At 44.3% G+C, this 14,414-nt stretch overlaps 1 protein-coding gene across 1 annotated transcript in view; it reads left to right on the top strand.

The window, feature by feature from the left end:
* Positions 1-627: 627 nt before the first annotated feature.
* Positions 628-14,414, top strand: part of Ccdc60 (coiled-coil domain containing 60) — a 165,764-nt gene continuing 151,977 nt past the window's right edge. Inside the window, exon 1 of the mRNA XM_005396527.1 lies at positions 628-1,102. Coding sequence (XP_005396584.1) covers positions 1,040-1,102 — 63 coding nt within the window. The 5' untranslated portion in view covers positions 628-1,039. The remainder of the gene's footprint in view (positions 1,103-14,414) is intronic.

Below are 14,414 nucleotides of genomic sequence, written 5' to 3'. Positions count from 1 at the left end.
AGGTCTGGTTTTAAATCCCAGCTCATGTACCCACTGTGTGACCTAAAACATGTCATTTAATGTGCCTAAGATAGGAAAACAAAACACACTCCTTAAAGATTTCTACTTAGATTCTGTTAACATTGTAATGTAAAACACTTAGGAGAAAATTTAGTACATTTTCAGCTCATAAAAAATGGCATGCACATATGTATGCATTTTTATTCATACATGCACACTCGTGTATTCTATATGTGTGTGTGTACACATATGTCTATATATAGGCTTTGAAGGATGAGTAGGAGTTTTTCAGATTGGAAAGGAGAGAAATAAGCACCTTAGGTTAAAAATTTTCAGGGCTAAATGCACACACTCTGCTATGCAACTCAGAGCAAAAGGGAAAGGCACAAGAAGGTTAGAGTCAGGAGAAATCAATTTGAAAGGAAGCAGTCTTGCAGTTAGGTAGAGGATTGGGGCCTGTAGGCCTGAGAGGAAAAACCAGGGTTTGGAGAATGTGGTTCTTCTGCCAGTCACCTGCTCAGGAATCCCAGCAGCTTGGGAGAGTTCACAACTCCGCCTCCGCCAGTCCCAGCCAATGAGAAAGTCCCCCATGGCGTCCCGTTGCCAGGCAACCGAGTAGACCCGTTCCCCACTGTCTGAGGCTTTCGGTTTCCCTCCCACGCAGGGCTCATCTAAGCCCAGCGATGGGCCTCTCTTAGCTCCTGCACACTGGCAGATGGGGATTTTGTCAGTGGAGTTTTACTTCTTTTGGTTCATATTTTATTTTGCTTATAGAAGAAAAAGATATCCCCTGCCGCAGAGGGGAAAAGCGTCTTAAAAGTTCTTAACTTTCTAAAAAGTAAATAATTTCAGGGTGCCTCGATTCTACCCTGCCTAGACTTCCTTATCCTGTTTGCGAGACATCCAGATGACTTGCTCTCCCAATACATACCCCTTGGAGAAATTTCTGGAACCCTTCACACCAGTGGCTGCTGAAGTAGAAGATTCAAAGAAAATCTTTCCTTGGTTGTCATCAGGTAAAGCCTGAAGGATTGCCAAGATGAACAAGGTACCAGCTCCTAAAAGGACGAGGAGCTTACCCAGCCTGGATCATCCAACGCAGGTAAGTCGCCCCTCTCTGCGGAAACCATTATGTTTTCAAGTACAAGTGAAATAGGAATTAGCTTCCACACCCATCAGGGAGAGGAGAGGAGAGAAAAGTCATGGTGTAATTAAATTGTCCAGACACATCTCTGCTCTTATCAATGGTTGGTTTCCCGTAAAGAATGAAAACACGAATCAGAACACTGAGCTGGGCCTTCCTATTAGCCAGTAATTCCAAAATGATGGAATAAATCAGCAGTGACACTGTAGAACATCAGAAAAAAATTGAGATGAATTGTAGGTTTACTATCGCAGAACTTATTTTCAGAGATCCACTTGGTTTGGGAGACAAGTATATTGTTCTCTGTAGTCGGGCTGTGGGTTGTCAAACTTTTGAGTTTGAGGGTTGGGCTTGCTACTCACTGGCTATGTGACATTAAACAAGTCACTTGGCATCCTTGAACCTTTATTTCTTGCTGACTGCAGGATAGGGCCAGCAACATTAGGCAGAGACAGTGTGTGGGCCAAATGAAGTCAGATATGGAAATCATCCAGCATAATGCTAACATTCGCTAATTTGCATAAAAGACGTGAAATTGTGCTGTTGATTTGAACGATAAGGACAAATGGGCATGTATTAAATGACTAGCATTAACTGGTGTTTTTTTTTTTTGTAAGTGATCATAATGGAGTCAGCCACAGTGATAAGCATGCCTTGGTTTAGAAGCCTCAATCCCTACATCGTCAGGGATTGGTGGAGGGAGAGAGAGCAGTAGTGTTGGCCCACACTGGTCCACTCACAGGGGAACACCTTGGATCCCATAATCACCCTCCAGGAAGGGTCCCCTGAGGGATTCAGTGTACATAGGGGAGCTTAAAATCTTAAAACTCACCAGCACTTTCTGTGTGGTCCCGAGCATCCTCAAGTTGCTCTTCTAGAAAAATGAACTCATCTTTGTACACCCCTTGTTGCTCAGCCTTCTTAGTGAGCTCACTCTGTAAGATGCAGCTTCTGGAATCTCCTTTCACCTCCAAATGCTACACAGAAATGTATTCAATGCAGAGCAGCCCCTTCTGGGACTCAATCAGCAGAGCAGGTGAGAGAGAAAAGTAAGATGGATAGTTCAGTAACCAAAGTGAGCATCAGAGCAGAGGGAGCAGACACAAACTGTTTGAGTTTGACCTGAACCTATACCTTAGCACCCTTGTGGCTTTGAACAAGTTATAGAACTTCTCTGCCTTAGTGTTGTCGTCTGTAAAATGGGAATATTGTTATATTTCCTCATGGGATTGCTGTGAGCATTAAATGACTTCAGATATATGCCAAACACCCGTAGAACACTTCCTGATATGCACAAAGCACTCTCTAGGTTCTTGTTTTATTATAATTCAGTTCATTTAACAGAGATTTAATGAATATTTGATATGTGCTACAAATTTAATTTTATAAAAAATGAGGCTTCTAAGAATCTTAACTCTCTCATGTGTATTCTTAGAATGGGGAGTGAGACAAGAGACAGATCATTATAATGCAAGGCAATTAATGATGTGCTAGGAAAGTATCCAAGGGTTTTGTGGAGGTAAAGGAAAGGGATAGTTTGGGGGGCTCATGTGTGCACTATATTGGGGAAGAACAAAGCCATGTGCCCAGGTAAATGTAGCAATTTTCCATCCAGGGATAGAGAGATGAAGGATATGGAGGGAGATCCAGAGGTTGGAAAATCGTCTCTTCTGGGATGGAGAATAGGGGAGGAGGTAGTGGGACTTGGGAAATTGGAGATGGGAAGAATGAGCCAGAGGACTGTGGGATAAACTAAGACCTGAGGCACAAAACCTTCATTAAAATCTTTCTGCCTCCACCCTACTTTCTAGGATATAATGGAGAGCCTGGTGTGTCCCTGATCTCATTCAAAGATCATGCCACTTAGAACTTCAATCTTTGAGAGGTACCAGAGGGAACTGATAAACCTAATCAAGGCTAACTAGAAATTAACAAACCAGAAGGAAGTATGTAGAGATCAGGACTGATTTCTAAGGCAAAGAAGACTAATCAGTCGGTCCCACAACGACGATGGCTGTTGTGTACTGAATGTTCACCATGTGCCGCCTTCTCAGCCAAAGCTCTGCCTTAATTGTGATATCTTCAGAGCCTTCCATAATCCCTTCAAAGTATGAACTGCTACCTCTTCATGAGGTAGATGGCCACATCAAGGCTTGGAGAGGAAAGGTCTCTACCCAACGGCACCTGGCCAGCAATGAATAGAGATAGGATTCAAACTCAGACCTTCTTGCTCCAGAGCTCAACCCTTCTCTCTGTCTCCCACCAAGCTAACCCACTAGGTTATCTGATTTAGTGCCCAGTGCCAGAGGGAATCAAAAAATGAGTTGCAAGGCACAATCAGATTGTTTGGAAGAGGAAAGGGAAATGATACATAAAAGAGAATTTTTAAACGCCAGATAGACAGACTGATGTCCACCGAGGAAGAATGAGAGGAGAGGTCTGGCATCTCAGGGGAAGAAGGTATGGCCACCAGGACCTGTGTAGTGTTAGTATCATGGATGGCCCTGGGGGAAACCCCAGAAAGTATCCCTTGGGCCTCTAAAACTAGCCCTCTATCCTTTTCCGGGATGGAGGTTGCCATAGTATAGCTAGTGTCACACTAGTGACTACCTTATACAACTTTGCTTTGAACAGGAGAGGTATAAATATGCAAATTCTCAGGGGCTGGGGATTTAGCTCAGCGGCAAAAGCGCCTGCCTGGCAAGCGCAAGGTCATGAGTTCGGTTCCCGGTACCGGAGAAAAAAACAAACAACAAAAAAAATGCAAATTCTCTGTTTGAAGGTCTTCCACGGAAAAATTTCCCAACTTGCCCCTCCCTTGGACTACCCGGTATATTTAAGGTAGTCCTTGTCACTTTGCTTCCTATGAAAGAAAAAGAGAATTCTAATGGAGTCAGCTGTGGGTGGAGGAAGGAACAGGCTGTGTGGAGGGTCACTACAGATGAATAAAATCTAGAAAAAGGACACAAAGAACGCCTCAGCGACCCAGTGTTCTAAAGAACAGATATGTGGAAATAGCTTTGGGCAAAAACTATTGAGGCATGGAGTATTTTATACACGGTCTGTTTCTTGGTGCCTAAAAGTTTCCGCCTTGCTGTCCTGAAAACTCAGAGAGAAAAGCATCCTTAATTTGGGCTGATCTTTAAACTTCTAAGAAGCAAACTGGGGGGCTTTGCTTATATCTTCTACCAGAACAATGAAAAGAGCCGATTCTTGAGCAAACTATTTGGATGGGAACCCCAACTCTGCCACTTCCTTGGTTAGGTAACCTCAGGCAAATCAGTTCCTCTCTGCCTCAGTTGCCTTTTCTGTGAAGCAGGTGCTTCATATTTTTTCCGATCTGATCTGAGAAGTTCCCGTTGCAAAATGCATCTTAATTTTTGTGTCATTAAGAAAAAAAAATTCTAGCAATTAACGAGATGATGAGATGTGTTCCAGTTTTGGAGATGATAAAATATGGAGAGAAATTGTGCATCTTACAGTAGATAAATTATAGCTACAAATGCTCCCTCCTCCTAAGATTACTGTGGGAAAAGATGAATTGGATGGGTAAAGCTTTTAGAACAGAGTCCGGCGCAGAATCAACACCATTGAATATTAGCTACTTGTTGGCTGTGATAGAGGTATGTTGTTAAGTCCCTCTTGTACCTGCATAGACTGAGGCTTGAAGAGCCGCGGGGTCTGGCAGTCTGCAGAGGAGTGAACTGGACGTGCAGGGAAGAGATGACAAACCGGGCAGAATCCTGGGTATGGGGAAGAGCTGCGTGGAGCATCTTTCTCCTCTGCTCCAGATGATGAAGATGAGTCTGCTCAGAGGGAACTTGGACCAACCCCCTGTGAGCCCAGCTGGGCTGCCTGGAGTCTGAATGGGAGAATCAGCACTTTTTTAGAAAGCCTTTTCCCCAGCAAGAGAAATCTTACATCCCGGCACAAGAGATGAGCACTCAAATGTGAAATGTTTTCCTCCCCATCCAGACAGGAGAAACTGTGGCTTGCGGGGTTGAAGGCCGCATTCTGCGGAGCCATGGGTCTTTGTTAGAAGTGAGCTCAGAGTCGAGGGATTCCTCTGGCCTCCAATCATGGAGGCCACACCTCCTCCACAGCACAACTGATTACCTTTAAAAAAAAATAAAATACAATGTCTTAGGACCACTGGGGGTTTTATTCTGAAGAATCCATCAGCTGTATGTCTGTTTCTATATCAGCTGTGACTTAGGCCAGGGAAATGACAAAGAGTCCTTTTCTCTCCCCCAGGGGTTCTCCTGACTCCATTGCCACTGTAGGTGACAATTTGCGGGATTCAAGGTCTTTTAATTTAGCTTTTACTTTTTTTTTTCTCCGTGGCCTGATGCTTTGGATTGGTAATGGTTGCCTTAGCAAATCTCACTGTGTGTAATTGCAGGCCCATGTGACAGGCGGCTCCTCTCTGTGATAAATCAGGATGCGCGGAAGGAGCGCGTTCATTGCCTCCTGACAGCAGAAGAGCTACCGGCGCTCTCTCTCTCTCGTGCCCCACATAATGAAGCAAGTGTTTTGTCCCATCTGCGGAGAGGCAGCTGCTCTGCATGGGGAGGAGGTGCAGGGGACGGGAGGGAGAAACATCACAGGCTTGTTGGTGTGACACAAGCTTAGGGAGGCAGAGAAAGATGGTTGTGCATCCCCTTTTTGACACTGGTGTGACGTTTTGTCACATGGATTGAATAATTGTAGGATCTGTGGCGTGGGCTTTTGGAAGAATTAACTAAAACAATGCATGCGAAACACTAAATATAATATCCAGTACATCATTAACTTCTGGTAAGTGGCAGTAGTGGGTATTATTATTTCTTTTGCCCCTCTGTCTTCTCTGGGTGTGAATGCCGCCACCACTACTGTGACAACCACAGGAGGCTGAGTGTTAATGGTAAAGTCCTAGAACAGGGTCCGCCACGAGAGAGGTCGGGTCCCAGCTTAAGGGCAGAAGGAAAGAATCAGGTCTAGATGTATTTCCTATGCTCAGCCCAGCTCTTCTCCATACCTGGGATTCTGCCTGATCTTTCACCTTTTGCTACACCTGCCAACTCGCTACTCAGCGGACTGCTAGACCCTGGGCATGGTGGTACACACCTGTAATCCCAGCTACCGGAGAGGCTGAGGCTAGAGGATCGTGAGTTCAAGTCCAACCTTGACAACATAGTAAGACCCTGTCTCAAAAACTATATAAATAAATAAATAAGTAAAGGGGTCCCCCTAAGCAAGATTTGAGTCCGTTGAATTTAACCCTTGGCCCAATCTCATTATACAGATTTGAACCCTGTGAAGGACCAAATGGTAATGAGAAGGATACATACACTATGTACCAATTAGGAAAATTTCTGGCTATTAGAGAAAAACTGAAAAGCCAGTGGAATAAATATGAGTTTATTTCTCCTGTATATAAGAAGTCTGGAGGTGAATGACTGCTGGCATTGGTTCAAAAGCTCACTCATGTCAGGGTAAGGAGAAACTCTTTCCTAATGGCTATAAAGTGGCTGTCCCAGCTCCAGCCATCACATCCATATTCCAGCAGAAAAAGGGAAATTGCAGAGTATGAACCATGTGTGTCCCTTTTCCTGAGCAAGCAAAAGAATCTCCCCAGTTTATTTCCTTTTGTCCCATTGGCTATAAAATTATTGCCATCCTTTTCTTATTGCAAGGATGACAGGTAAAATATGTATATGACAAGAGTATAGAAAGCAGAGGCAAGGGAAAGGTGCTAGTATTGGAGATGAGCACTGGATTGATTGATCAACAGGGACTAGCACAAATTACTTAATAACATTTCAAACATCGGGGGTCCCAAGCTATACCCTGCCAGACATTAACTCCAAAAGAAAGACATCCCTGTTTTCTCTCTCTCTTCCCTACCCTACACAATAACTATTTAGTAATCCTACATGCATTTGCCCATCTTGGGACCTTGCAAAACCTATCAAAAGGCTGTGGGGAGCAGGAGAAGAGTGGCGTCCCCTTTTGAGACATTCATTCATTCATTCATTCAACTGAGAACACAGAGCTCTCAGGATGTGCTATGCATAGTTCTGGGTGTCAGGACACAAAAGTAAATGGAGATGATCAGGTAGGGTGCTCTTCCGGAAACGGAAGAGCAGTCTCCTAGGGAATGATGTAAAGAGGGACCCAGACCTGTAGAACGCGTGTGGCCTTCATTCCCCGCTGATGACAGTTTCCAGCATTTGGCGGCTCTCGAGGAATTCTGATTGGACAAGATTTTGCACAACTACTGAAGACTTCCTCTTCCCTCCCCTTCAACATCCACACAGCCTCCCAAGACTCAGCCGTCGGCTGCCAAATTCCAGAGCTGCAAGAATCCATATGGGGCTCCACGGCAAGGAGCAGTTACATAAAACCTGACAGAAGCCAATTAAACCTTTCTTGGACGGAGTAAGCCGACATATTTTTCTCAGAGATCTTTCTGACAGCTAAATTCAAAACCATAATCGCCTGTGATGGGATACCTGCTACAGAGAGGTGGTGGCATTTTCCCTTTTAAGTTCCCGTTTTCAGACTCTGCTGAGAACATTTTTTGCAGGGCTCCATTTTGATCTAACATATTTCTGCCTAAATTGGGAAATGCAATTCGTGATTTTTTTTTTAATAACTCAGGAATCTGAGTCTGGTGAGTGGCTGGCCAAAACTGGAGGGGCATCAGGGTTTCTGGGATTCACAGTCAGAGTATTATATAGTTGGGATGGTTACTGGGATGGGTTTGGCAGTGTCAAGGATTTTGTGGCTTCGTGATAGGAAAGGTGGACTGTATCATGGTTAGGGTCATCTTCTGAGGTGTGTGTTATACACCTACCATGTAACAGATGCTTGGGGGCACTGAAACGAATCAGACCTGGAGGCCTTCTCCCAAAGAATGCACATTTTTCATGTAGATTATTCAAAATAACTATGAATCAAGATGGCAAACAGCAAGTACCAAAAAGAAAGGCAATGATGTGTAGTCATCCCTTGGTATGCATAGGGCTTGGACCCAGGAGCCCTGTGGATACCAAAATCTGCAGACTTTATATAAGCACTTTGTATAAATGGCAAAGTCTTTATTTATATAAAACCTACACACATCCTTCAGTGCACGTTCAGTCATTTTTAGATTACTTATAATACCTAATGCAATGTAAAGGCCATGTATGTAGTTCTCATACTGTACTGTTTAGGGAATGATGACAAGAAAAAATGATTGTACAGGTTCAGTGCAGAGACAGATTTTCATACATTTTTGAACCATTGTTGGTGGAAGCCATAGGTTCAGAATCCATGGAAAGAGAAGGCCAACTGTGTACAGGACAGGTAGAGGTAGAGGTGAAGGTAGAAACAAGGTCTAGCAGTGAAAGCATCTGATCTGAATCCTGAATGATGGCTGGATACAGGCTTGGTATAGCACAAGACATGGCCAGAGCTAGAATGTATTGCCTAACACATATGGATAGAGTGCGGGATATTACCATTCTCCTCCAAAGTACAGGTTCTTTCTTGGCACACTGTCTGAGAGAATGCTCCCCCACAGAGAACCAGCAGATCAATCCTTTAATGCCCTCTACATATACACACAAGTTTCTATCACAGAAGGCTGTCAAATTAGGGAGGATTTTGTTCCGTAAATTCCCACCAAAGCTTTAAATAATTGCAAAGGAGTTACTTCTTTCAAGGATTTGAATCTCAGAAGAACAGAATTTCCCAAACTCAGCACTATTGACCTTTTGGATCAGATAGGCAGTCGTGTGCACTGCAGGAAGTTGAGTAGCATCCCTGGCTTCTTACACACTAAGGGCCAGTAGCATTTTTTGTTAACCAAAAATGTCTAAATATTGCCAGATATCTTCAGGATCGAAAGTCAGTTCATATCTGATTGGGGATAACTAGGAGAGGACTATCAAAGGCCTGATGGTTAAAATTTCTGCATGTAAATAAATGATGCCACTGTATACCCAGTTGTGCAGCTCTGACCTCTCCCTCTTCATCACTCTCTTAGGTCCAGTCAGGTGCCCTAGAGCAGTGGTCCCCAACCTCTCAGAGTTTTGGCAGTTGGTACCAAATTTGTGGAAGAAAATTTTTCCAACAGGGTGGGGATGGGGTGGAATGGCTTCAGGATGGTGAAAGGAGCTTGCAACCTAGATCCTTTCTACGCACAGTTCACAGTAGGGTTTACGCTCCTATAAGAATCCAATTCCATTGCTGGTCTGACAGGAGGTGGAGCTAGGCAGTGATGTAGGTAATGAGGAGCTGCTGTGAATATGGGTGAGCTTTGCTTGCTCACCCGCTGCTCATCTGCTGTGTGCCCCAGTCCCTAACATGCCATGGAGCAGTGTTTGTGCAGATCTGTGACCTGGGGGCTGTGGCCCCTGCCCTAAGGTAAGTGTTCTGTGGACACTGCCTGCACCTGCAGGGCCAGTGCCTGATCCCTAATGCAATCATCACTTGTCAGGACAATTCCATCAGCCCCTGACTGAACTCTACTTTTAGTCTGACCCTCTTCGCAACACTTTCTCTTCCAATGCCAGTATGATGCTGTCCTTTCTCTGGTTAAAATAGTCCAGTGTACCTCCAAACACACACACACACACACACACACACACACACACACACACACACACACAAAATGAGGATGGATATCTTTAATAAATTTTAAAAGGATCCATATGATCCGACCTCTGCCAAGTTCTCCAGTGATGAAGAGGGCGAGATCAGAGCTCCAGCTGGTGGTGGAACACATACACCACTTGCCTAGAATTAGGAGATCTGGTGCCCCATTTTCTCACTGCCTGGCAGCAGGACTTTGGACAAGCCACTTAACCTCTCTGGTTTCTTCTTCTGCAGAAATGGAGAACCTAACCTGTAGATTTCTGGGCTCTTTTGGTGCCACATGATTCTGGAGAGCAAAAAATGGCTATAACTTATTTACCATCTGTTATGTACTAAGCATTTTGTATATATGATTACAGCGTAACTCCTTAATCCTGTAGAGCAGGAGCCAGCATAAACCTCTTCTTGCACAGATGAGAAAACCAAGCCTAGAAGATGTTGTTTAACCTACCCAGGGCACCCAATAAGCAGGGGATGGAGTTGAGATTTGAATCCAGGACCAAATAACAAGAGAAAGCCTGGGTTATTAAGATGAGCCTCACAGGCTGTCATCGTATGGGCAAGTATCCCTAAAGGGGGCATCTGCTGGGGCAGTTTTTAAAGAATGTATTCAAAAATTCTCTGGGAGAAAAAAATGAGTAGGGATTTCAGCTATAGGCAATGCAAATAAGAATGTGACTGCCTGTGACCACAGACAGGGACATTTGCATTTTCTTGAGCTCTTGCTAAAATATACTATTGAGTTCCTGGCAGAGAATTACAGCCAAGGATAGGGAGTAGAAGAAAAAAGTTTTCTGTAGAGCGTGTGGCTTAGACTCATCTTTCTACATAATGCTCATTTCAGTGAAGATTTATAAGCCATTTCTAATTAGAGTCACATTTTCTAAGAAAGGCGTATTTTGATCCTGGGTCAATATAATGCCAGGACCTGCTAGATAAAAAGGAGAGGAAGATGGGCCCAGCTAATGAGGGATGAGGTTCTGGAGGTGTGTAGCTGCGATGCTGATCGTCGTAAACAGCTTAATTGGGTTGAATAATTTGGGTAAAATCGAGTTAAATAGATTCACTCTGAATCCAAGCTCTGGCTCACTGGACTTTTTATTTACTATAAAGCATACCCTGCATCATAATAGCCTGTGTATTTTTCCAATTGCACCACTAGGTTTGGAGCCCCTTAGAGAAGGTGATTGTGCTGGAGTTCATGATTCTATCCACCCCAAAGCTTGGCACAGGGGCTGGCACTAGAAAGTTCAGTATTTGTGCATCTCTGCCCTCAGGATCAAGGATAGCTCTACACCCTGAGTAGGGCCGCTCATTCTTTGGGCAACCTCAAATTCCATTTGAACAAGAGCCACATGTTATTCACAGCTGCACTCCCAGCACACGCTAGGTGTTCCTATAAATACAGACATTACCTTAATACTTGCAATGTAGGGGCTGGGGATTTAGCTCAGTGGCACAGTGCCTGCCTGGCAAGCGCAAGATTGTGAGTTCAATTCCTGGTACCAGAAAAAAGAAAAAAAAAAAAAAAAAGTACTTGCAATGTGACCTCGGGCAACTTACAGTCTGTGCCTCAGTTTCCTTATATCTCGTGTAGGAATAGTAGCAGTTCCTGCCTCATCAAGAGGATCAATAACACGGTGTCAGAGAAACCCCCAATACCTATTAAGTGCTCAATAAGTAGTTCCACTTAAGGATCGAAGCCATACCTCCCAAATATCAAGAATTAAGACGTTTAAACCCTGACATTTCCAAAGATAACAGCTCTCATGCTAATTATTTTATATGCATTCAGGAAAAGGAACCAACAGGGTAACGTGACTAAAATGTTTCATTTCCAAGAGCCCTTGAAGAAAATGCCCAAAAGGCAATTAGCACATGACTTTCACCTATGTTGTTATTACTTCCTCTACTAATCACATTGCTTCTTTGATATTTTTAGACCTTTTAAAAGAGGCTCCTCAAATCTCAGGAAGCAATGCCTGTTGACAGGTACGAAGGAATCTGAGAGAACACAGATCTGTCAGCCTCACAGGGGATGGAAAAATGCTGGGCACTGAAGCACTCCGCAGGGTCTGTGCAAACTGGAGCAGACAACCCAGAGGCTTTTTTAACCTCTCTCACCTCCTTGCGGGGTGCTGAGCTGCCTCACACCAATCAGTAACCCTCCCCGTCCACTTTCCCTTGTGACTAGGACCTGAAAATTAGATCACCTCTGGACAAGCACAATTTTTCTCTGACCAGACAAACTTTTGTCAAGGCCTATTGACTTAACACCTGCACCCTAGGTTTGGAGCCCTCACCCTGATGCTGCTTTGCCTGCTCCAGGATCCAGGGCCATCTTCTTTCCCACTCTGATGCTGAGGTCCTCATATGACGTGAGAGCCAACTTGTGAAGATTTGAGATATTGCCCATAAAGACATAATAATTGGGATTGATTTATGATTAATATTCTACTCTTGGTGCCTTATGTATACTCCAGTCTATACTCCTATAATGCCAACATCAGTATATAGATAGATAGATAGATAGATAGATAGATAGATAAACTTTCACTTAAAAAATGGTTGGCAAGTGTGGTGGCACATGCCTGTAATCCCAGCACTTGGGAAGCTGAGGTAGGAGGATCACTGCGAGTTCAAGGCCATGAAGCCTCTATTATGCCTCCTGTAAAACCAGAAGTCACAAATGTCACCCTTTACTGAAAGAAGCCTGGGATCTTATCAAAATACAACTTTAATTCTGCCTCTGTTTGCTGCCTTTAGATATTTTCAGCAGATGAAGCTCTTCTGTGAATAAAATAGTAGATCTAGTACCTTTGTTGTTTACCCTTGGGTGGTAGCCAGTCTCACAGCCTCTTTAAGTCACAAAGCACAGTCATGGTTCAGAAACTAAAAATATCTATTCATGTTATTAAGCAACATGGCAATCTTCCCTCAGGGAAGACAGTGGCCTCCCTCTTCCTGTTCAGGATGGCTTCAGGCAGTGGGGAGATGTGGGATGTGCCCTTTTCCGTACCCACAGAGTTCTTCCAGCCCTCTTAGCTTTCTGACCATATTGGCTGGTGGGAAATGGCAGACGCCGGAAAGCTCTTATCAGCACTGTGGAAAGATGGCTTTGTGCTCCTTGGGTCCAGCAGATGCCTGAAGCAGGCTCCTTTTCCTCCAGGTACTTCTCTTAGTTTTTTGAAATTTCTCTGCTGCAGATCCCCCAGTGCAAATTCCCTGAACATTTTCTACCAGTTGTGTGCTCCCCTTGGACCCTGGTTTACCAGTAGTTGGCATCCCCCAGACTCATGGCATTTGGGTCTCCTATGCCTCAGGTGGGAGCGGTGGTGGACAGCACCCCAGTTTGGTACTCCTGCTGCTGCTGCTGCTATGCCCGCTCCAGATTTCTCACACCATGGATACAGCTGCTACTCTACACCTGTCCCTCCTGCCCCCCTAGGACTCTCAGTCCTGCCTCTGACTTCTGGATTTTCCAAGGTTTCAGAGACCAGTCCACAAGCCTCTAGTGCAGAGTCTCATTTTAAGGTCCTGGACAATCTCGTGTGGTTTCTCCCTCATTCCTTTTGAGGTGAAGGATAAAGTGGCCTCTTCTATTCAGTGTTAAGATGGAAAGCAACACAAAAGCAGATATTGAAGAAATCACTTTATAGACCCCTCTCTCCCTTTGCATTCTCTATTGATATCGTCTCAGAGTGGTCATGGATTGAGAAACCCATTCTGCTAAAGTGACCTTGAAGATCCCTTCAAGGTGATCTTTCTCACTGTCTTTTGGAGTCTGATTCCTATGGCATCTTGTACTTTCAATCTGACCCATCCTACCTGTTAGACTGTCCTGTCATTCTACCATATACTAAAGATTGACCACGTACCAGTTGACTTACAGACATCATTCCCACTTACAACTATGCTGTGAGAAAGGTGTTATCACCTCCATTTTGCAGATTTAAAAAATGAGGTTAGGGGGAGAAATTGACTTGTGTAGTACAGTCATACAGAGTCATACTCCTAGAGCATAAAGAAACTGATACTTAAAAACAGGCCCATCTGGGGCCAATGTCCTAATTTTCTCCTCTGCCAGATACCCAAAGCAGCTCGTCTTTGCTGGGTTGGAGATTTGGCTTCATTTTCTTGTGCTTCTCCAAATGAAGCTCCAGACCACATTCATACAACCCAAGTTCCTGTTGCCAGCACTTTTTGAGCTTATCAGAAGTTACAGGATCATTCTAGGGGAAGATGTCCCTGTCCACAAAAGTCACATCAGATGCAGCCATCTTATACTGACAAAACACAGTAGCCCTTATCTTTCTTTTCTGATATAAGAACAGGGCCTTCCCACCGCCTGACTTGCAAGGAAACCAGACCTCACGAGTCTTTGTCTGCCTGTGTAGAAAGAGATCCTCTTCTGGCACTTCAAGGGTCTTAGTTTAATGCACAGGAGGGTTCTGAAGGGAAGGACAGGGATGTCAGGCAGAGGTCAGGTGCACTTAAGCAGCAAACCCTGCTTCTGATACAGGGGAAATAAAAAAACCACAACACCTCAGAAGACAGTTTTGATTTCACCAAGAATTTGGAAGGTGTGACTCTCTCTCTCTCTCTCTCTCTCTCTCTCTCTCTCTCTCTCTCTCTCTCTCTCTCT

The sequence above is a fragment of the Chinchilla lanigera genome, unplaced genomic scaffold, assembly GCF_000276665.1.
Source record: "Chinchilla lanigera isolate Chin_1 unplaced genomic scaffold, ChiLan1.0 scaffold00054, whole genome shotgun sequence".
Classification (NCBI taxonomy): domain Eukaryota; kingdom Metazoa; phylum Chordata; class Mammalia; order Rodentia; family Chinchillidae; genus Chinchilla; species Chinchilla lanigera.
This window is presented reverse-complemented; position numbering and strand designations above follow the sequence as displayed.